The 24955-nt window shown below is 47.4% G+C and overlaps 1 protein-coding gene across 1 annotated transcript in view; it reads left to right on the top strand.

Moving 5' to 3' along the window:
- The window catches only part of LOC136691305 (calcium-activated potassium channel subunit alpha-1-like), an 87646-nt gene that overhangs the window by 47134 nt on the left and 15557 nt on the right, over positions 1-24955 (top strand). The window contains exons 7-19 of the mRNA XM_066663808.1: positions 4542-4617; positions 6720-6795; positions 8010-8180; positions 14030-14121; positions 17166-17276; positions 17723-17828; positions 19374-19456; positions 20110-20179; positions 21310-21465; positions 22721-22830; positions 23128-23196; positions 23326-23412; positions 23562-23638. Coding sequence (XP_066519905.1) covers positions 4542-4617; positions 6720-6795; positions 8010-8180; positions 14030-14121; positions 17166-17276; positions 17723-17828; positions 19374-19456; positions 20110-20179; positions 21310-21465; positions 22721-22830; positions 23128-23196; positions 23326-23412; positions 23562-23638 — 1284 coding nt within the window. The remainder of the gene's footprint in view (positions 1-4541; positions 4618-6719; positions 6796-8009; positions 8181-14029; positions 14122-17165; positions 17277-17722; positions 17829-19373; positions 19457-20109; positions 20180-21309; positions 21466-22720; positions 22831-23127; positions 23197-23325; positions 23413-23561; positions 23639-24955) is intronic.

Here is a 24955-nt window from a genome sequence, read left to right as displayed (position 1 = left end):
ATGTTCATGTGCAGCTGCTCTGGAGCATCCTACTGTACTTCATGTTTTTACAGAGATTCACACAGGGACAGAGCTGCGTGACAGAGCTGAGGGATAGAGGTGAGGGACAGAGCTGCGGGACAGAGCTGAGGGACAGGAGGCCTGCGCGGAGATGAGCTGAGGCTGATCTTTACACAGCGGTCAGTGTGGTGTAATATGGACACTGACCTTTGTACTGACCTCAGAGGGAATTGGGGACAGCCCCGGAGAGAGCGGTAGATTACGGAACGCTGAGGGATGGAGGGAATGCTGTGTGCGGCCGGATGAGTGTCTTGTTGTCCGGATTGTCGAACACTGCTCCCCTGTTCCTAAAGGAGCTTACACTGTAATATCCTGATGGAAAAGGGTTTGCTTTAAGCTCACCGCTACACGACTGATCATAAACCAGGAGGCGGATCCGACCGCGACGCACGGCTTTACGGAGCTTTACGCGTTTTTCCTCTCGGTGGTGGACTGCCGAGACTTTGAGCCTGGAGTCGAGAAGCTGGGCTCTGGTTTGGAGGGGTTTGCTTTAGTTTTAAAGAAGAAACTGAGCTGGAAAACCACAGATCAAAGATTGGGCTGTGACCGGGAAGCATGCAGCTCCCAGAGGATTCAGCCAGGATTTAATGTGGAATATTTTGAATATTTTGGATTGAAACCTCGGACAGAACCTCCCTCTGTCCGTCATGATCCCCACGAAGATGCTGGTGTACCGAGGCCCCGATGGGAACTCGCACTCGGAGGCTGTGCCCTCTGTTGCTCACAGGAGGAAGAAATCCTGCGGAGAGCTTTTCCACAATGGATACAGAGTAAAGATCGGCCATGGAGTCGGAGCCGAGAAAGAAGAACAGCACGGACTCCACCACTCACTCTCCTCCTGCCTCCGTCTGCTCTCTCACTGGGGTAAGAGCCGAGCGTCTGACGGCTGTTCACAACTTCACCGAACTCACTCACACACACCGGGAATTTGAGACACGTCTCACACAGACACACACCTCACTCAGAGACACGTGTCTCACACACACACACACACACACACACACCTCACTCAGAGACACGTCTCTCACACACCTCACACAGACACACGTCTCACACAGACACACGCCTCACAGAGAGACATGTCTCACGCAGACACGCGCCTCACTCAGAGACACGTGTCTCACACACACACACACACACACACACACACACACACACACACCTCACTCAGAGACACGTCTCTCACACACCTCACACAGACACACGCCTCACAGAGAGACACGTCTCACACAGACACACACCTCACTCAGAGACACGTGTCTCACACACACACACCTCACTCAGAGACACGTCTCTCACACACCTCACACAGACACACGTCTCACACAGACACACGCCTCACAGAGAGACACGTCTCACACAGACACACGCCTCACAGAGAGACATGTCTCACGCAGACACGCGCCTCACAGAGAGACACGTCTCACGCAGACACGCGCCTCACAGAGAGACACGTCTCACGCAGACACTCGCCTCACAGAGAGACATGTCTCACGCAGACACACACCTCACAGAGAGACACATCTCACGCAGACATGCCTCACACAGAGACACGTCTCACGCAGACACACACCTCACAGAGAGACACATCTCACGCAGACATGCCTCACACAGAGACACGTCTCACGCAGACACACACCTCACACAGAGACACGTCTCACGCAGACACACACCTCACACAGAGACATGTCTCGCACAGACACACACCTCACAGAGAGACACGCCTCACGCAAGCACACGCCTCACACAGAGACACGTCTCACGCAAGCACACGCCTCACACAGAGACACGTATTACACAGACACACGCCTCACAGAGACACGTCTCACGCAGACACTCGCCTCACAGAGAGACATGTCTCACGCAGACACACACCTCACAGAGAGACACATCTCACGCAGACATGCCTCACACAGAGACACGTCTCACGCAGACACACACCTCAAAGAGAGACACATCTCACGCAGACATGCCTCACACAGAGACACGTCTCACGCAGACACACACCTCACACAGAGACACGTCTCACGCAGACACACACCTCACACAGAGACATGTCTCGCACAGACACACACCTCACAGAGAGACACGCATCACGCAAGCACACGCCTCACACAGAGTCACGTCTCACGCAAACGCACGCCTCACAGAGAGACACGTATTACAGACACACGCCTCACAGAGACATGTCTCATGCAGACACACGCCTCACAGAGAGACACGTCTCACGCAGACACACCCCTCACAGAGAGACACGTCTCACGCAGAAACACACCTCACAGAGAGACACATCTCACGCAGAAACACCTCACAGAGAGATACGTCTCACGCAGACACACGCCTCACAGAGAGACACGTCTCACACAGACACACGCCTCACAGAGAGACACAGCTCACTGAGAGACACGTCTCACACAGACACGCGCCTCACAGAGACATGTCTCACACAGACACGCGCCTCACAGAGAGACATGCCTCACAGAGAGACATGTCTCACGCAGACACATGCCTCACAGAGAGACATGTCTCATACAGACACACGCCTCACAGAGAGACACGTATAATATATTAGATGATAAATTATTCTCATTAACACACACTGAGCTCCAGAAAGAAACTCTCCTAGTTTCAACGGCTGACCCAACTGGGACAGATGTGTGTTTTTGAGCCAGATGTGGACACTGGGAGGTGAGGATGTCTATACGGCAGTCAGTGTGCTATATAATTCTGTGTATAGCTGCATAAATATGGAAATCTGTAAATGTTATTAATGGTGGTGTAGGAAAGTAGCCGTTTATTTGGTGTTGGAGCGCCCCCATGTGACCTGTTTGAGAGTTACAGGAGGAAGCTTCAGTGTCTGTGGATTTCTTTAGGGTCAGAGCTGCTGAGGAGTTTCCTGAGGGTCAGGAATAAGGGTCAGTCTGATGGGACAAGGGCAGTGTTTGTGGTGTCTGGTCGATAATGGAGCCTTGCTGAAAACCCGGGCTCTCTCAGACCCGTGGAGGTGGAAAAGGGAGCGTCTTCAGGGCCACGGCAGCAGGGTCAAGGTTCTGTCCTCACCGTGGTCCAGGGAGACGGAGACAGAGACGAGATGCGAGACATTAATAAACACACAGTCACTCAAAATGTTTAACGGCAGAGGTTAATTCTGAGTAAAAATACCGCATTAAGAATGATGGGACAAGGTTAGGGTGAGGTCAGAGTATGTGTCCCATGTGTCCTCTGTGTCTCCTATGTTTTCTGTGTCCCCTGTGTTTTCTGTGTCCTTGTGTCTCCTGTGTCCCCTGTTTCCCCTGGGTCTCCTGCATCCCCTGTTTCCCCTGTGTCTCCTGCATCCCCTGTGTTTCCTGTGTCTTCTGTATCCCGTGTCCTCTGTGTCCCCTGTGTCTCCTGGATTACCTGTGTCTCTTGTGTTCCCTGTGTCTCTTGTGTTCCCTGTGTCTCTTGTGTTCCCTGTGTCTCTTGTGTTCCCTGTGTCTCTTGTGTTCCCTGTGTCTTCTGTGTCCCTGTGTTTCCTGTGTCCTCTGTGTCCCATGTGTATCCTGTGTCCTGGTGTCCCCTGTGTGTCCTGTGTCCCCTGTGTCCTCTGTGTCCCTGGTGTCCCAGTGTCTCCTGTGTTTTCTGTGTCTCCTGTGTCCCCACTATCTCCTGGGTAACCTGTGTCCCCTGTGTCCTCTGTGTCTCCTGTGTCCCCTGTGTCTTCTGTGTCCCGGTGTCTCCTGTGTCTCCTGGGTAACCTGTGTCTGCTGTTTCCACTGTGTCTCTTGTGTCCCCTGTGTATCCTGTGTCTCCTGTGTCCCGTGTCCTCTGTGTCTCCTGTGTCCTCTGTGTTTCCTGTACCCCTGTGTCCCCGGTGTCTCTGTGTAACCTGTGTCTCCTGTGTTTTCTGTGTCTCCTGTGTCCCTGTGTCCTGTGTCCCCTGTGTCTCCTATGTCCTTTGTGTCCCCACTGTCTCCTGTGTCTTCTGGGTAACCTGTGTCTGCTGTGTCCCCTGTGTCTTCTGTGTCCCTGTGTCCCCGGTGTCTCCTGTATCTCCTGTGTACCCTGTGCCTCCTGTGTCCTCTGTGTCCCTGAGCAGACAGAGCTGGATTGTGTGGTGAATAAAATCCTGATGTGAATTCCTGCGACCGCCGTACTGCGTCACTGGTGCTGACCTGTCTGACTGCGGACCACCTGTTTCTGTTTAATCCGGGTTTTTCATCCCTCTCGCCCTGCACTCTCAGTCCTACCTTGTCTCAGAGCCTCTGTGGTGTCTGCACAGACCTGCACTGGGCTGTTTCTCTGCGGCGGGTTTTTACTTTTTCTTGAGATTTGAATAATTTTGGAGAAGAAATGAAGACTGCGTCGTTGCTGACGATGGACGAGGGCTTTAAAGGTACTGTGTGTCCCCCCTGTGTTTAATGCTGGACTGTTAAAGATTATTGACTCTCTCTATCTCTCTCTCTGTGTGTGTGTGTGTGTGTGTGTGTGTTTTCTTGCAGGCCTGAGGTTTTTAAGAGCCCTGAGACTGATACAGTTTTCTGAAATCTTACAGTTTTTAAACATCTTAAAGACAAGGTGAGTCTGCGTTTGTTCTGAGTCATTAATATTCATGATTTCATCTGTGTGTCTCCCCTGAAGTGAAAGGGTAAATCAGGAGTGATACTGGAACATAGCTGTGAGGATCTGATGGAGTTCAGCCTCAGAATTATCAGTGAGGGTCAGGGGCTGGTGCAGGGGATTAGTTCTGGATCAAACTCACCACTCCAACTCACCCCAGAGGAACCCCATCACTCCAGAGAACACAGTTCCACTGTTCCACACACCAGAGGAACTCTATCACTCCAGAGAACACAGTTCCACTGTTCCACACACCAGAGGAACTCCATCACTCCAGAGAACACAGTTCCACTGTTCCACACACCAGAGGAACCCCATCACTCCAGAGAACAGGGTTCCACTGTTCCACACACCAGAGGAACTCCATTACTCCAGAGAACACAGTTCCACTGTTCCACACACCAGAGGAACTCCATCACTCCAGAGAACACAGTTCCACTGTTCCACACACCAGAGGAACCCCATCACTCCAGAGAACAGGGTTCCACTGTTCCACACACCAGAGGAACTCCATCACTCCAGAGAACACAGTTCCACTGTTCCACACACCAGAGGAACTCCATCACTCCAGAGAACACAGTTCCACTGTTCCACACACCAGAGGAACTCCATCACTCCAGAGAACACAGTTCCACTGTTCCACACACCAGAGGAACTCCATCACTCCAGAGAACACAGTTCCACTGTTCCACACACCAGAGGAACTCCATCACTCCAGAGAACACAGTTCCACTGTTCCACACACCAGAGGAACTCCATCACTCCAGAGAACACAGTTCCACTGTTCCACACACCAGAGGGACTCAATCACTCCAGAGAACACAGTTCCACTGTTCCACACACCAGAGGAACTCCATCACTCCAGAGAACACAGTTCCACTGTTCCACACACCAGAGGAACCCATCACCCCAGAGAACACAGTTCCACTGTTCCACACACCAGAGGAACTCCATTGCTCCAGAGAACACAGTTCCACTGTTCCACACACCAGAGGAACCCCATCACTCCAGAGAACAGGGTTCCACTGTTCCACACACCAGAGGAACTCCATCACTCCAGAGAACACAGTTCCACTGTTCCACACACCAGAGGAACTCCATCACTCCAGAGAACACGGTTCCACTGTTCCACACACCAGAGGAACTCCATTGCTCCAGAGAACACAGTTCCACTGTTCCACACACCAGAGGAACCCCATCACTCCAGAGAACAGGGTTCCACTGTTCCACACACCAGAGGAACTCCATCACTCCAGAGAACACAGTTCCACTGTTCCACACACCAGAGGAACCCCATCACTCCAGAGAACAGGGTTCCACTGTTCCACACACCAGAGGAACTCCATCACTCCAGAGAACACAGTTCCACTGTTCCACACACCAGAGGGACTCCATCACTCCAGAGAACACAGTTCCACTGTTCCACACACCAGAGGAACTCCATTGCTCCAGAGAACACAGTTCCACTGTTCCACACACCAGAGGAACCCATCACCCCAGAGAACACAGTTCCACTGTTCCACACACCAGAGGAACCCCATCGTTCCAGAGAACACAGTTCCACTGTTCCACACACCAGAGGAACCCCATCACTCCAGAGAACACAGTTCCACTGTTCTGGGGGATGTACCCCTCTGTTGGACTCTGGTACAGTGTCAGTTTAGCAGGTGTGGAATGTGTTTAAAAACCTGACTCTACAGACTGCCTCGCTCCTGACCCCGACCTCCCCCTCAGGTGAGAGTTAAAGCCCTGCGCAGATGTCCGGGGTGGGGGGGGGGGGGGGTGAGGGGGAGGTTATAGCTGGGCTGAATGTCCCTCTGTAATCTCCTCACAGTGCTCCCAGAGTCACTGCGCCCCCTGCTGTTCACTACACTGACAATATAGGAGCCACAGAGTCCACCAGAGACATACACCCCGCACTGCTGTGGAACTGTGTTCTTTAGAGTGTGTGTCTGTTTGTGTATAATGTGTGTGTGTGTGTGTCGGCAAGTTACTCCTCCCCACACACACAACTCCACACCAGAGTGGAGTTCTGACCCTTGCTCTTCTCTGTCCTACAGCAACTCCATCAAACTGGTCAACCTCTGCTCCATCTTCATCAGCACCTGGCTGACCGCCGCCGGCTTCATACACCTGGTGAGTTCACCTGTACACACCCCACACACCCCCCCTCACTGACCGCCGCCCGCTTAATACACCTGGTGAGTTCACCTGTACACACCCCACACATCCCCCCCACTGACCACCGCCAGCGTCATACACCTGTTGAGTTCACCTGTGCACACCCCACACACCCGTCCCCCACTGACCGCCGCCGGCTTCATACACCTGGTGAGTTCACCTGTACACACCCCACACACCCCCCCTCACTGACCGCCGCCCGCTTAATACACCTGGTGAGTTCACCTGTACACACCCCACACATCCCCCCCACTGACCACCGCCAGCGTCATACACCTGGTGAGTTCACCTGTGCACACCCCACACACCCGTCCCCCACTGACCGCCGCCGGCTTCATACACCTGGTGAGTTCACCTGTACACACCCCCCAAACCCCCCCCCCCCCCCCCCACTGACTGCCGCCAGCTTCATACACCTGGTGAGTTCACCTGTACACACCCCACACACACACCCCCTCACTGACCGCCGCCGGCTTCGTAAACCTGGTGAGTTCACCTGTATACCCGCCACCCCCCACTGACCGCCGCCGGCTTCATACACCTGGTGAGTTCACCTGTGCACACCCCACACACCCTTCCCCCACTGACCGCCGCCGGCTTCATACACCTGGTGAGTTCACCTGTGTACACCCCACACACCCTTCCCCCACTGACCGCCGCCGGCTTCATACACCTGGTGAGTTCACCTGTACACACAACCCCCCACCCCCCCCCCTCCCCCACTGACTGCCGCCGGCTTCGTAAACCTGGTGAGTTCACCTGTACACCCGCCACCCCCGACTGACCGCCGCCAGCTTCATACACCTGGTGAGTTCACCTGTACACACAACCCCCCACACCCCCCCCTCCCCGACTGACCGCCGCCAGCTTCATACACCTGGTGAGTTCACCTGTGCACACCCCACACACCCTTTCCCCACTGACCGCCGCCGGCTTCATACACCTGGTGAGTTCACCTGTACACCCGCCACAAAAACACCCCCCCCCCACTGACCACCGCCGGCTTCATAGACCTGGTGAGTTCACTACACACCCCACATAAACCCCCAAACCCCCCCTCACTGACCGCCGCCGGCTTCATACACCTGGTGAGCTCACCTGTACATCCTCACTTCTTTATACCCTGTGTTCACCTCCGTGTTTTATTTATGAATTAATTTACGTGTCAGGTGGAAAACTCCGGGGATCCATGGGAAAATTTTCAAAATTCCCAGCCTCTGTCGTATTGGGAATGTGTGTATCTGCTGATGGTAACCATGTCCACTGTGGGCTACGGAGACGTCTGCGCCAAGACCACCCTCGGACGCCTCTTCATGGTCTTCTTCATCCTCGGAGGACTGGTAAACTCATCCCTTTCTCTCCTCTCCTCCCTCCACCTGTTTCCTCGCCTCTTCACAGCTGCACACGTTCCCTTCATCTGACCCCAGCCCCGATGTCCCTCTGTCCTCATGTCCCTACGTCCCCAGTGTCCGACGGTATGAGAGCGTCTCAGCCTCAGACTGATTGTGTGTGTGAACAGCAGCGGGACCCTGCACTGGATTCAGATTCACTTTTCCCCCAGGATTCAGCTCAGATTCACTTATTAGAATTCACTAATGTGATGAACATGTCCTGAATATAAACCTTCACTGATTCAGGACTAACTCTAGTTCCTAAAGATCTGAGAGCTCTGCTCGGTTCTGATCTCTGTAGCAGATCTGATAAATACACTGGTCCTACCCCATTAAAGACATTTATAGACCAGTAATAACACCTTAAAGTCTATTCTGTAACAGACTGGTCTCCAGTGTTATTTCCGTATATATATAAGGATTTGAGGATGGGGGTGGGGTTTGGGGGGATGTGTCTCTCCTTTTGTTCCGAGTGAGACTCTGGCAGCTGCATTTTACATTTACATTTACATTTACATTTACATTTATGCATTTGGCAGACGCTTTTATCCAAAGCGACTTACAAAAGAGGAGCTAACATTCGAACTACAGCACAAATTATGCAAAATACCTTACATTAAGTGCAGTATGCCAGGAAGTAATAAGTGCATTATTAAGAAAGACATTCAGTGCAAAAGATACTCTCGGAAGAGCTGGGTTTTCAATGATTTCTTGAATGCAGAGAGGGTTTCTGTTGCTCTGATGGTGCTTGGAAGCTCGTTCCACCAGCGTGGTACCAGAGATGAGAATAGCCTCAACTGACCTGTACGGAGGGTTGGTCGTGTTAGTAGGCGCTCCTTTGAGGAACGGAGAGGGCGGGCGCTAACGTATGGTTTTAAGAGTCTATTGAGGTAGATGGGAGCAGAACCAGTGAATACTCTGAAGGCCATCATCATTTTGAATCAGTTGAAGCTGTTTAATGGTCTTTTTTGGACGTCCAGCTAAGAGACCATTACAGTAATCAATGCTAGAAATAAAGGCATGGATACGTTTCTCCAGCTCGGGTTTAGTCAGAAAATCTCTAATCTTACTGATGTTCTTTAGATGGAAAAATGCTGATCTAGTAACCGCTTTAATATGAGACTAAAACTGATCTGAGTCCATTAATACACCAAGGTTGTGAGCCAGTTCTTTAGATTTGAGGGCTCTCGAGTCCAGATACGTAGCCAATCTTTGTCCCTCATTGCTGTTTCCAAATAAATAATCTCAGTTTTATCTTTATTCAGCTGCAGAAAGTTGTGTCCCGTCCAGTTAGTGATGTGCTCAAGGAACTTGCTTGAGTCAGGACCAGAGTCTTTTGGGGACAGGGCCGTGTAAATCTGAGTATCGTCTTCATAACTGTGATAGGAACAGTCCTGTAGAATCTGGCCAAGAGGAAGCATGTATAAATTAAATAAAAGTGGACCAAGAATAGAGGCCTGGGGGACACCACAGGTCACTGGCACCTTCTCAGAAATATTATTTTCTATTTCTACAAAATAGTCCCTTGCTTTCAGGTATGGAGCGAACCACTTTAAGACTGTTCATGAGAGTCCAACCCAGTCTGAGTGTCTGTCTATAAGAATTCTATGGTCAATGGTATCAAAGGCCTTTCCAGTCTCTGTATTTAAGTGAGTGTCATTAATGACCTTAATTAGAGCTGTTTCAGTGCAGCGAACCAAGACTCAGTGACAGTTCAACACACTGAACATGTAGAGTTCAGAGCTGAATTCTGTGTGAACAAGCGGAGGATCGTGTTGTTGCTTCACACACGTTCATTTCCATCCTCCTCTTCCTCTCCATCTTCATCCTCCTCTTCATCTCCATCCTCCTCTTCTTCTTCATCCTCCTCTTCTTCTCCTTCTCCATCCTCCTCTTCCTCTCAATCTCCATCCTCCTCTCCATCTCCATCTCCATCCTCCTCTTCCTCTCCATCTACATCCTCCTCTCCATCTCCATCCTCCTCTTCCACTCCATCCTCCTTTTCTTCTCCATCCTCCTCTCCATCTCCATCCTCCTCTTCTTCTCCATCTCCATCCTCCTCTTCTTCTCCATCCTCCCCTTCTTCTTCATCCTCCTCTTCCTCTCCATCTCCATCCTTCTCTTCTTCATCCTTCTCTTCCTCTCCATCTCCATCCTCCTCTTCTTCTCCATCCTCCTCTTCTTCTCCATCTCCATCCTCTTCTTCTTCTCCATCCTCCTCTTCCTCTCCATCTCCATCCTCCTCTTCCTCTCTATCTCCATCCTCCTCTCCATCTCCATCCTCCTCTTCCTCTCAATATCTATCCTCCTCTTCTTCTCCATCCTCCTCTTCCTCGCCATCTCCATCCCCCTGTTCCTGGTGAATCTCTGTGGCTCTGGCGCTCTGTGTTGTGTATTTTTATATTTGTTGATGATGATTATTATTATTATTATTTATTTTTTAAGAATTTTGTTATTATTATAATGTTTATATTATATTATATTATGAGTGTTATTTTTATGATGTTTCTGTTGGTGAATTTTTAAGGGAACCATCAGTGATGTGTTTATCTCTAAAAGAGCCTGCGGTTTTTAGACCCTCCCTAGTTTCCCCCAACCCAACAATCCAACAAACTTTACAGGAGCTGAGGGTCTGTAGCGCCGCCCTGGAGGCTCTGATCTGCACAAGGCCCAGCGCAAGACAGAAACATTCACATTATTTTATGTACCTTGTTAAAACAGTAGATTTCTAAATGAGAGACACGTGAAGGGTCACTGCTCAAAGTTAAAAAGGCTTTAGTAGAACAGACCGGGGTTCGAATCCCTGCTCGGGCAGGACCTTCACGGCTTTAGCCGACGCTGGAACAACATCAGAACTACACCCAGTGTCTCTGGTTTAAACCTGGTCTCTGTGACAGAGCCCCGCAGGCGCTCAGCCCCCAGCTCCTCTGTAAACAGCTGTTGGACTAAACATGGTCTCGAGGTTTTTCTCCTGCTTCATCTCCTTCAGTCAACACACACACACTAAACACATACGCACACACACTAAACGCACACACTAAACACACACATTAAACACACACACACACACACACACACACACTAAACACACACACATACACACACACTAAATGCACACACTAAACACACACATTAAACACACACACAAACACTAAACACACACACACAAACACTAAACACACACACACACAAACACTAAACACACACACACACACACACACACATATTATTCACAATCACACGCACAAACATTAACCACTCTTGAACACACACACAAACACACACACTCTCAAATATACACTGTCTCTCATACACACACATACACACACATTAAACACACACACACACACACTAAACACACACATACTAAACACACACACACACACACACAAACACTAAACACACACACACACAAACACTAAACACACACACACACACACACACATATTATTCACAATCACACGCACAAACATTAACCACTCTTGAACACACACAAACACACACTCTCTCAAATATACACACACACTAAATGCACACACTAAACACACACATACTAAACACACACACACACATATTATTCACAATCACACGCACAAACATTAACCACTCTTGAACACACACACAAACACACACTCTCTCAAATATACACTGTCTCTCATACACACACATATACACACACTCTCTCTCAAACATACACTCTCTCTCATACGTACACTCTCACACATACACACATTCTCTTGCACACACACTCTCTCTCTCTCTCTCACTCACACACACACTGGTCTCAATCAGGGACTCTGCAGCTTTTTTCTCTGCTCTGTCGCTTTATGTTTAGGAGCTTGTTGTAAGAACAGACTCTGACTCTAATTCTGTTCTATTCCGCCCCACCACTCGTGGTTTCTCACAAAGTCTCCTAACTTCACTCAGAATCACATCCCAGAGACTGATAACTCAACTCTAAATCACATCCCAGAGACTCGTAACTCAACTATGAATCACATTCCAGACACTCGTAACTTTACTTAGTGATTCAAGTCCCAGAGACTAGTGACTCAACCTTGAATCACACCCCAGAGACTCCTGACTCAACTCTGAATCACATTCCAGAGACTTGTAACTCAACTGTGAATCACATTCCAGAGACTCGTAACTTTACTCAGTGATTCATGTCCCAGAGACTAGTGACTCAACCTTGAATCACATCTCAGAGAACCATAACTCACCTCTAAATCACATCCCAGAGACTCGTAACTCAACTCTGAATCACATCCCAGAGAACCATAACTCACCTCTAAATCACATCCCAAAGACTCGTAACTCAACTATGAATCACACCCCAGAGGCTCCTGACTACCTCCAGCCATTTCCTCCACTGACTCTTCTTCACGTTATAAACCAGCCGTTACACTGACACCCAGTGGCCTGGATGAAGTTTGTAAAAGCTGGGTTTGGTTTTTCAGCTTCAGAGCTAATGACCTCTGACCAGAGAGAGAGCTGAGACTCTTCTGAGCAATGAAAGAGAAACAGGGATCAGGTGGAATTTGGATTTCAAGAGAGGTTCAGATCTGCAGACTCTGAGGGGTAAAGCTCTCAGAACCAAAGAGGTAAAGCCCCCAGACCCAGAGGGGTAAAGCCTTCAGACCCAGAAGGGTAAAGCCCTCAGACCAAGAGGGGTAAAGCTCCCAGACATAGAGGGGTAAAGACCCAGAGGTTTAAAGCCCCCAGACCAACAAGGGTATAGACCTAGAATTGTAAAACCCTCAAACCCAGAGGGGTAAAGCTCTCAGACCCAGAGTGATAAAGCTCTCAGACCCAGAGGGGTAAAGCTCTCAGACCCAGAGGGGTAAAGCTCTCAGATCCAAAGGGATAAAGCCCTCAGACCCAGAAAGGTATGGACCCAGAGGGGTAAAGCCCTCAGACCCAGAGGTGTAAAGCCCTCAGACCCAGAGGGGTAAAGCCCTCAGACCCAGAGGGGTAAAGCTCTCAGACCCAGAATGATAAAGCCCTCAGACCCAGAAGGGTAAAGCCCTCAGATCCAAAGGGATAAAGCCCTCAGACCCAGAAAGGTATGGACCCAGAGGGGTAAAGCCCTCAGACCCAGAGGGGTAAAGCCCTCAGACCCAGAGGGGTAAAGCCCTCAGACCCAGAGGGGTAAGGCCCTCAGACCCAGAGGGGTAAGGCCCTCAGACCCAGAGGGGTAAGGCCCTCAGACCCAGAGGGGTAAAGCCCTCAGACCCAGAGGGGTAAAGCCCTCAGACCCAGAAGGGTATAGACCTAGAATGGTAAAGCCCTCAGACCCAGAGGGGTAAAGCCCTCAGGCCAAAAGGGTATAGACCCAGAGGGGTAAAGCCCTCAGGCCAAAAGGGTATAGACCCAGAAGGGTAAAGCCCTCAGACCCAGAGGGGTAAAGCCCTCAGACCCAGATGGGGTAAAGCTCTCGGACCCAGAGGGGTAAAGTCCTCAGACCCAGAGGGGCAAAGCCCTCGGACCCAGAGGGGTATAGATCCAGGAGGTAAAGCCCTCAGACTCAGAGGTATAAAGCCCTCAGATACAGAGGGATAAAGCCCCCAGACCCAGAGGGGTAAAGCCTCCAGACCCAGAGGTGTAAACCCCCCAGACCCAGGGGGTAATTGATGGAGGATCTGATGAATGTTGTTTGTTGACGGTTTGTGGCAGAAGTGACTTGTTGCTCCTTTAAAACAAAGCGCTGCTCTTTATCCATGTGTAGGTTTGTAAAAACGTCTCCAAATCGCAGACTGTTCTTTAGTCTCTTCCTCTGTCTCCTGTCCTCTCCTCAGGCCATGTTTGCCAGCTACGTCCCTGAAATCATAGAATTAATAGGAAACCGCAAGAAATATGGTGGTTCCTATAGTGCGGTAAATGGGAGAAAGTAAGTATGGTGAACACCCGCTGCATGCCCCTCTCTCTCTCTCTTTCTCTCTCTCTCTCTCTCTGTCTCGTGCATGTAGGCCATGTTTGCTCGCTACGTGCCAGAAATCGCTGCTCTCATCCTTAATCGGAAGAAATATGGAGGGAGCTATAACTCGACTCGAGGCAGAAAGTAAGTCACAGAAACAGGAGCCTGAGAAGAGCAGAGCCCCCCCGACCCGGGTCTGTTTCCTGTCAGTGGTCCGCACCAGATCAAAGTTCCTCTTTAACCTCTGACCCCTCTTCTGAAGGGTTTAGACTCGAGGACTCAGCAGCGCCCCCTGGCTGTGGGGAGGGAGGCCTCGGCTCTTAAACCCTCAGTAAATTGCTTATTTTTATTAGTTTTATTTAAAGGCAGGATGTGAAAGTTTGTGCCGCGTTTCAGTCGAGTGACGGGATTTTCCTCTGAATCCTCCACGTTTTAATCCTCCACTGAGATAAACCTGGGCAAAGTCTGTGGGATATTTTCTATAAATGATTTTTATGAACTCAGAGCTCTAACCGCGTGAGTCTTAAATTATCGTCACATGAACACATCCCGAAAACGTAAGACTGGGTCTGTTCTGGACCAGACTCTGCTCAGGATTAAATACTTACAGCAGATGGATGGATGAATGTTTATTTCATATAAACTCAGGATGAAATGTAAAATAAAATATTGGTAGAAACATTTTGTAAGTAATAGATTTCCAGATTCTAGCGCAGATGTTTATAAAAGTGATGAAGAAAAGAACCGTAATAAAATAATTAATTATTATATTTATGGTTATTTCTTGCTAAACTCCCTGAGCAGTGTGCGGACCACTGTTTAAAGGTGTGATTCTCTGATTTCAGAGGAAGAAGACCCCCTCCATCTTAAGGTCTTGTTTGTAAATAAACAACAAAACAAACAAACAAAGGATAAATTCTTTACGGCACAGTCATTCCACGCTTCTCGTGTCCTGTGAATGGCACCATCGCTTTAAAAATTGCATCAGTTTCACATGAAACTCGTGCTTCTTGTGTTTGATATGTGACTGTTATTGATGTTTATTGATGTTTATGAAGTGATTACATTGTTTGCTTCGGCCTCGTGTAACTGATAAAAATGTGCTTTGAATTAAGAGTTCGTCTCTGGAGTCATTGGCACCTTTTGTGAATAAAGAAAAAGCTAAATCCATTTCCAGAAGATTTGAGATGTTTTGTGAACATGCAGAAGAACAGCATTGTGTTAATTCTCTTGAAGCTAAATTTAATGAAAAAAAAAGCCCAAACTGAAGAATTCAGGAGCGTTTCTTGATGCAGTGGTGAGCTTTGTTTAGTGGCTTGTGTTTTAGAAGTATTCCAGAGCCCATGTGAGTGTATTTATCACTCATGCAGTGCCATCTGAGGGCTCAAAGGTCACACCCATTCACCACACGTGTCCAGTCTTACCCCTGACAGGGACCGGTACGTGTCCTGATTTACAGAATCATTTAGTTGGGTGGATGATAACAGTTCAGTTTTGCACTGAAACATGTTCTGTTTGAACTTTTTATGAGTTTTCTTGTGAGGTTTGGAATGAATTGATGATTGATCTGCATCAGACTCTAACTGTCTTTACATTCACAGAGTCCAGTCCAGTTCAGAGACAACTTTAGAATCTGTTTTTGGGCTTTAGTCGTTAAATAAACCTTCAGCTGAATTCACAGTTTTTACTGAAGTTTACAGCATGCCCCAACTTTTCTGGAGGAAGGTTTTGTAAATGAGCCACGTCTCACCTGCAGCTTTCTGACAGTGAGTAAGAAACACACAGTAAAGAAGAGGAATGTATAATAAGTCTGCAGTAAATACTCCTTCTCTTTACAGGATTCAGGTTATTTAATAAAACATGAGATATTAATATTGTACTGTACATCTCTCTTATTAGAGACAATACAGTGGGATACAGTGAGCTGTGCTGAGATAAGGTTGGATCATATAATATAAATATAAAAGAAAGAATCAGAAATGAATCAGGACACAGTAACTCCTCTGATTCTGGAGGAAATGGCAGAAATGATTAGTGAGTGAAAATAGTGTAAAACTACAGTGTAAAATAGTGTAAAACACATTTATTCAGCAGATTTCTTGAAGGCATTGATAAATTGGACAGGGAGCGTTCCTGTCCTGTAAAGAGGAATAGTTGATATTCTCCCATGATGCTTTGTGTGGTTATGAAGGGTGCCAGTGATTCCTGGATTTGACTGAACTTGCCTTCCCCAGATCACACTGCTTCCTCATCGTTATTTTACTCTGTGAGCATTTTCTTCAGTGTTTTATTGTTTTATTCGACAGTAGAGGTTTGAATGCTGAAGACTCATGAAGTGTGAGCTGTGTTCAGACCGTTCCTCTCTCCATTAACAGTACAACAATCCGACATCAGAAGTTAACTGTTGATAAAATGATGTTTCTGTAAAACACCGTGGATTAAAGGAGTGTTCGACAGAGAGAGAGGTTTCACTGTGAAAGATCAGTGAAGATCGGGTAGGATTCACCTCAGTGTTTAAGACTGAAACGTTATTAACTGCGTATTTAGGAAACCTCTAAAAATACAGTCATTTTTACTAAAGAATGGAGAGTGAGATTTGAGAAAGAGAAGGAGTCTTCAGTGAGACACAAATCTTCAGAATGTTTTAAAATGTAGATAACGTCAGAACTTTCCTTTAAATCTCAATTTGACGTTTGCACGTGGCACAGAGACGTGGGGGTCTTTACGCTCATCTGAGCTGCCCACCTTGACCTTATACAGTCCACCCTGGGTCTCACAGATCCATCCTTTTACGCAATAGCCACAGATACAATCCCCCGGAGCCCAGGCCCATTCTGAACCCAGCCCCAGCCCCTGCTGGTCGTGTTCAAGAGGAAGGGTGGGGAAATGTCCTGGAAATGATCTGGAAATTAAGACTACGTTGCTCCAGGAAATATTTAGTGTTGTGTTAATGTTTATTCCCAGTTGTGGCAGTGTGTGTGAGGACTGTGTTCATTTTCGTGTGTCTCTCGTCTCAGGCACATTGTGGTGTGTGGACACATCACTCTGGAAAGCGTCTCCAACTTCCTCAAAGACTTCCTCCACAAGGACAGGGACGATGTCAATGTAGAAATTGTTTTTCTCCATAAGTAAGTACCCACCTCCACCCAGGAGCGCACAAACATCTCAACATCTGTCTGCCAGAGCGGAGATGTCTTAATCCGGGAAATGTCTCGGCTTTACTCTGAGAGGATTATATCATTATTCACCTCTTCATAAAGGGTCTTTACTACTTCAACTGGCTTTAATTCGGAGAGAAAGGTCTTTGTGTGGAGCAGATGTTTCTCGTTTCTCAGTTTAATTTAATTTAACGATTTAAAATTTCATGTAAAAGCGTAAATAAATACTTGAACACACAAATCACAAATGGATCTAACAGTGGTGTCGCTACACGGCTCTGATTCTGAGAGAGTGTGATTATTATAAAACTGTTACTGTGTGAACGCTAATATACTATAGTGTGTAGGGGCTGATCTGGTGTGTGTAGCGTTTGTTTTGGTGGTGTGTGTGTGACTGTGTTGTGTTTGTGTTGTAGTATTTCCCCTAATCTTGAGCTGGAAGCCTTGTTCAAGCGCCACTTCACTCAGGTGGAGTTCTACCAGGGCTCCGTCCTCAACCCCCACGATCTCGCCCGGGTCAAGGTAACGCTCGAATCTTTATGGAGTTTAAAAACTAGAACATATTAACATGCTTTTCTAACACCCAGCGCACTACAGAGTACAAACACACAACTCCAGACACAAACTAAACACCGCTCACACACTGCCCTCCTTTACATAAAAATACACCTCAAAACACTTATTAAACATTAAATTATGAGATGAGTGTGTCTTGTATTTTAAACTGTGTGTAGTTTAGTGAGTAGTCTGTTGTGTTGTGTGTTATAAACGGTGTGTGTTGTGTGTATTATAAGTTGTGTTTGTTGTGTGTTTTATAAGTTGTGTGGTTTGTGTGTATTATAATATGTGTGTGTTGTGTGTATTATACATTGTGTGGTTTGTGTGTATTATAAGTTGTGTGTGTTGTGTGTATTATAAGTTGTGTGTATTATAAGTTGTGTGTGTTGTGTGTATTATAAGTTGTGTGTGTTGTGTGTATTATAAGTTGTGTGGTTTGTGTTTATTATAAGTTGTGTGTATTATAAGTTGTGTGTATTGTGGGTATTATAAGTTGTGTGTATTATAATTGTGTGTGTTGTGTGTATTATAAGTTGTGTGTGTTGTGGGTATTATAAGTTGTGTGTGTTGTGTGTATTATAAGTTGTGTGTATTATAAGTTGTGTGTGTTGTGTGTATTATAAGTTGTGTGGTTTGTGTTTATTATAAGTTGTGTGTATTATAAGTTGTGTGTATTGTGGGTATTATAAGTTGTGTGTATTATAATTGTGTGTGTTGTGTGTATTATAAGTTGTGTGTGTTGTGGGTATTATAAGTTGTGTGTGTTGTGTGTATTATAAGTTGTGTGTATTATAAGTTGTGTGTGTTGTGTGTATTATAAGTTGTGTGGTTTGTGTTTATTATAAGTTGTGTGTATTATAAGTTGTGTGTGTGTTGTGTGTATTATAAGTTGTGTGTGTTGTGTGTATTATAAGTTGTGTGTATAATAAGTTGTGTGTATTATAAGTTGTGTGTGTTGTGTGTATTATAAGTTGTGTGGTTTGTGTTTATTATAAGTTGTGTGTATTATAAGTTGTGTGTGTTGTGTGTATTATAAGTTGTGTGTGTTGTGTGTATTATAAGTTGTGTGGTTTGTGTTTATTATAAGTTGTGTGTATTATAAGTTGTGTGTATTGTGGGTATTATAAGTTGTGTGTATTATAATTGTGTGTGTTGTGTGTATTATAAGTTGTGTGTGTTGTGGGTATTATAAGTTGTGTGTGTTGTGTGTATTATAAGTTGTGTGTGTTGTGTGTATTATAAGTTGTGTGGTTTGTGTTTATTATAAGTTGTGTGTATTATAAGTTGTGTGTGTTGTGTGTATTATAAGTTGTGTGTATAATAAGTTGTGTGGTTTGTGTTTATTATAACTTGTGTGTATTATAAGTTGTGTGTGTTGTGTGTATTATAAGTTGTGTGTATTGTGTTTATTATAGGTTGTGTGTATTATAAGTTGTGTGTATTGTGTTTATTATAGGTTGTGTGTATTATGTTGTGTGTATTATTAGCGGTGTGTATTTTGTTGTGTAGATCGAGTCGGCCGACGCGTGTCTGATCTTGGCGAATAAATACTGCGCTGACCCTGATGCCGAAGACGCGTCCAACATCATGAGGTAAATAAACACAGTTCACTGATCTGAGTTCACGGCTTCTCTGTCCCCCTCAATTTCCACCAGCTCCTCTTGGGTCTCCCCCAGCATTTCCAGTCCATCTGGAAGACATGGTCCCTCCAGATCCTCCTGGGTTAGTGAGACAGATGTTAGTGAGACAGATGTTAGTGAGACAGATGATGGTGAGACGGATGATGGTGAGACGGATGATGGTGAGACAGATGTTAGTGAGACGGATGATAGTGAAACGGATGTTAGTGAGACGGATGATAGGTAGACAGATGATAGGTAGACAGATGATAGGGAGACAGATGTCCCTGAGACGGACGCTAGTGAGACGGACGCTAGTGAGACGGACGCTAGTGAGACGGACGCTAGTGAGATGGACGATAGGGAGACGGACGATAGGGAGACGGACGATAGTGAGACGGACGATAGTGAGACGGACGATAGTGAGACGGACGATAGTGAGACAGATGATAGGGGGACAGATGTTAATGAGACAGATGATAGTGTGACGGATGTTTGTGCGATGGATGCTGGTGAAACAGATGATAGGTAGACAGATATTAGTGAGACAGATATTAGTGAGAGAGATATTGATGAGACAGATGTTGAGAAGTTTCTGATGCACTGATTCTCTTGTGTTTCCACAGAGTGATCTCTATAAAGAATTATCATCCAAAGATCCGCATCATCACTCAGATGCTGCAGTACCACAACAAGGTTAGTGTGTGTGTGTGTGTGTGTGTGTGTGTGTGTGTGTGTGTGTGTGTGTGTGTGTGTGTGTGTGTGTGTGTGTGTGTGTGTTGGGTCTATGGTTGGTGTGTGATGGATGTGTGGTGGGTGTAATGTGAGTTTATGTTTGGTGTAATGTGGGTGTATGGCAGGTGTAATGTCAGTGTTTGGCAGGTGTAATGTGGGTGTATGAAGGGTGTAATGTGGGTTTTTGGCAGGTGTTTGGAGGATGTAATGTGGGTGTATGGCAGGTATAATATGGGTGTATGAAGGGTGTATTGTGGATGTATGAAGGGTGTAATGTGGGTGTATGAAGGATGTAATGTGGGTTTTTGGCAGATGTAAAGTTTGTGTATGGCAGGTGTAATGTGGGTGTATGAAGGGTGTAATTTGGGTTTTTGGCAGGTGTTTGGAGGATGTAATGTGGGTGTAATGTGGGTATATGCAGGTGTTTGGCGGGCGTAATGTAGGTGTATAGCGGGTGTTATGTGGGTGTTTGGCGGGTGTATGGCAGGTGTAATGTGGGTGTATGAATGGTGTAAAGTTTGTGTATGGCAGGTGTAATGTGGGTGTATGAAGGGTTTAATTTGGGTTTTTGGCAGTTGTTTGGAGGATGTAATGTGGGTGTAATTTGGGTATATGGCAGGTGTTTGGCAGGTGTAATCTAGATGTATGAAGGGTGTTATGTGGGTGTATGGCAGGTGTAATGTGGGTGTATGGTAGGTGTATGGCGGGTGTTATGTGGGTATATGGCAGGTGTTTTGCGGGTGTAATGTAGGTGTATGGCGGGTGTTATGTGGTTGTTTGGCGGGTGTTATTTGGGTGTATTGAAGGTGTTATGTGGGTGTATGGCAGTTGTTTGGAGGATGTAAGGTGGGTGTAATGTGGGTATATGGCAGGTGGTTGGCGGGTGTAATCTAAGTGTATGAAGAGTGTAATGTATGGCAGGTGAAATGTGGGTGTATGGCAGGTGTTATGTGGGTGTATGGCAGTGGTTTGGTGGGTGTAATGTGGGTGTATGGCAGGTGAAATATGCGTGTATGGCAGGTGTAATGATGGGTGTAATGATGGGTGTAGTATGGGTGTATGGCAGGTGCTGAGTGTGTATTTGTGTCCAGGCTCATCTGCTGAACATTCCCAGCTGGAACTGGAAGGAAGGGGACGATGCCATCTGTCTGGCAGAGTTAAAACTGGGCTTCATTGCCCAGAGCTGCCTGGCGCAGGGTTTGTCCACCATGCTTGCCAACCTCTTCTCCATGAGGTCATTCATCAAGGTACTGACCCCACTCTCACCCCACGGTGTGGGGTGTTTGTAGAATTAGAATTAGAATTAAAATTAGAATCACATTATTGGCCACTGTGCTTGCACAAAGAGGAATTGGTTATCCGCATTTATCCCAATCCGAGCAGTGAAACACACATTTACACACACTAGTGAACATGAGAAACTTGTGATTCATCCATTTCCTATCCGTTTCCTATTAAATCAATTCAATGTTATGATGTCATTAATCTTAGTCAATTACACAGATGACACACTGTGGTCAGTAACGACCCCGGGGCAGTTCCTGGAAGTGGGGCAGCCATATCCTTGTGGTGAGGGAACTGGGCATGTAACCGAAAGGTTGCCAGTTAAGTCCCCAGAGTCGGCAGGTTATGGCTGAAGTGCACCTAACCTCCAACTACTCCCCAGGTGCCGTGGCTAGGGCTGCCCACTGCTCCAGGCACTGCTCACTGTCCCCTAGTGTTCAGTGCTCAGATCAGTTCAAATAATCAAAACGTCATATTCCTATCTGCGTAATACAGCCCATCTCTTTCTCACTCCGCCGCCTTCATCTCCACCCGTTTAGACCACTGCACCTCTCTTGCCTTTGGCAGCAGCTCTTCCTCTGTCCACAGACTTCAGATTGTTCAGAATTGTGCTGCCCACCTTCTCACTCACACTCGCTCTCACCGCCACATTACGCCTGTTCTCCAACATCTTCACTGGCTTCCCATAAAGCACCGTATTCAATTCAAAATACTTCTGCTTACTTACAAAGCTCTAAATAACCTTGCTCCTTCACATCTGTCTGCTCTTCTCCATCCCTCACCCACTCGCACTCTCAGGTCTCCCTCAGTCGGGCTGCTCACTGTCCCTCCCTCCAGCCCCCACAGCTACGGTGATCGCTCTTTCTCCAGATCTGCTCCACGACTCTGGAACTCTCTTCCCCCTTCAGTCCAACATTCTCCAACTCTCTCTATATTCAAATCAAACCTCAAAACATTTCTTTTCTCCCGTTTATAAAACTCCTCAAACTTAATCTGTTCACGCTTGTTCTGTTTGTTAATGTTTTTTTATTCTGTATTTGCTCTACTTTGTTTGTCTTTGAATGTGTTCTATGTATTAATTATTGTAAGCATCTGAGTTCTTGGAAAGCGCTTTATAAATATAATGTATCATTATTATTATTATTATTATTATTATTAATAGTGAAAGTTATGAATATGTAAGTTAGGGGTAATATTTGTCTATGTGACCTGTGTCAGATCGAGGAGGACACCTGGCAGAAGTATTACCTGGAAGGAGTGGCCAATGAAATGTACACAGAGTATCTGTCCAGTGCCTTCGTGGGTCTGTCTTTCCCCGTCGTGTGTGAGTAAGTACCGTACTGGACTCTACAGAAATCTACAGGACTCTACTGGGCTTTCCTACACTCTACTTGACTCTACAGAACTCTGCTGGACTCTACAGATCTCTCCTGGAATTTCCTACACTCTACAGAACACTACATGACTCTACTGGGTTCTACTGGACTCTACTGAACTCTACTGGACTCTACAGAGCTGCTGGACTCTACCTGACTGGACTGTACTGAACTGGACTGTAGTGTACTGTCTTGGACTGTCTGACCCGTCTGTATCTGCGTGTCCTGAGTGAGACTCTGTTCTTTCAGACTCTGCTACGTGAAGCTGAAGCTGCTGCTGATTGCCATCGAGTACAAATCAGACCAGAGGGAGAGCAGGTGAGCGTCGGCTCATTATCATTCTTACTGTCAGGGGCGGAGTCAGGTGGGGGAGGGACTGTGTTAGGTGGATTTTTTTATAAGTGACTGTGTGTGTGTGTGTGTGTGTGTGTTGTTGTTGTTTTTCAGTACACTTATTAATCCAGGGAACCATGTGAAAATGCAGGAGGGAACACTGGGATTCTTCATCGCCAGCGACGCCAAAGAAGTGAAGAGGTACAGAGAGAGAGAGAGAGAGAGAGAGAGAGAGAGTGTCCGTGTGTGAGTGTGTGTGCCTGTGTGCATATGTGAGTGTGAGTGAGTAAGTGTGTGTGTGTGTGTGTGTGTCTGAGATGTTCCTGAGATGTGTCTCGTGTTCCTCTCAGAGCTCTGTACTACTGTAAATCCTGCCATGACGACATCACTGACCCGAAGAGGATAAAGAAGTGCGGCTGTAAACGCTGTGAGTTCCTCCTCCACATTTTCACTGAGGGACACAGACAGGGCAGGGTTCTCCTCGGGTCGGGGGTGGGTTCGCTGGGACAATGGGGGCAATAAGTGCTGCATTAGTGATGGGGACTTTAGAGACACTGAGGACATTGGGGATGCTGGGGATGTAGAATTGGATTAGGGTTAGGGTCCCCTCTCTCAGCTCCACTGTCCCCTCACTGTCCCCTCTCTTAGCTCCACTGTCCCCTCACTGTCCCCTCACTGTCCCCTCTCTTAGCTCCACTGTCCCCTCACTGTCCCCTCTCTCAGCTCCACTGTCCCCTCACTGTCCCTCTCTCAGCTCCACTGTCCCCTTACTGTCCCCTCTCTCAGCTCCACTGTCCCCTTACTGTCCCCTCTCCCAGTTCCACTCTCCCCTCATTGTCTCCTCTCTCAGCTCCACTGTCCCTTCTCAGTTCCACTCTCCCCTCACTGTCTCCTCTCTCAGCTCTACTGTCCCCTTACTGTCCCCTCTCCCAGCTCCACTGTCCCCTCTCTCAGCTCCACTGTTCCCTCACTGTCCCCTCTCTCAGCTCCACTCTCCCCTCACTGTCTCCTCTCTCAGCTCCACTGTCCCTTCTCAGTTCCACTCTCCCCTCACTGTCTCCTCTCTCAGCTCTACTGTCCCCTTACTGTCCCCTCTCCCAGCTCCACTGTCCCCTCTCTCAGCTCCACTGTCCCCTCACTGTCCCTCTCTGAGATCCACTGTCCCCTCACTGTCCCCTCTCTCAGCTCCACTGTCCCCTCACAGTCCCCTCTTTCAGCTCTACTGTCCCCTCACTGTCCCTTCTCTCAGCTCCACTGTCTCCTCTGGTGATACTGTAGTCCACCTGTTGCTCTGCATACTTTATTACCCCCTTTCCCCCTGTTCTTCAGAGCTCAGGACCCCCACAGAGCAGGTGTGATGTGGTGGTGGATCATTCTCAGCGCTGCAGTGACACTGACGTGGTGGTGGTGTGTTAGTGTGTGTTGTGCTGGTGTAGAGTGGATCAGACACAGCAGTGCTGCTGGAGTTTTTAAACCCCTCAGTGTCACTGCTGCACTGAGAATAGTCCACCGACCAAAAACATCCAACTGACATCGTCCTGTAGAAATCCACTGAAGCACAGGGGGAAAGTGGGTAACAAAGTTTGCAGAGCCACAGTTGAGAGCAAGTGGACCGTAGGAATGAGGAATTTGTAATGTTTGTAATGTTGTGGCTGGTGGGTGTGTAATGAAGACTGACCCGCAGTAATAATGTATTAATACAGTGATGGTTTCTGAGTGGTCAGTTTTCTCTGACTCTGAACTA

Source organism: Hoplias malabaricus, chromosome 3 (genome assembly GCF_029633855.1).
Source record: "Hoplias malabaricus isolate fHopMal1 chromosome 3, fHopMal1.hap1, whole genome shotgun sequence".
Taxonomy (NCBI): domain Eukaryota; kingdom Metazoa; phylum Chordata; class Actinopteri; order Characiformes; family Erythrinidae; genus Hoplias; species Hoplias malabaricus.
Note: the sequence above shows the minus strand (reverse complement) of the source record. Positions and strands in the feature narration are given on the sequence as shown.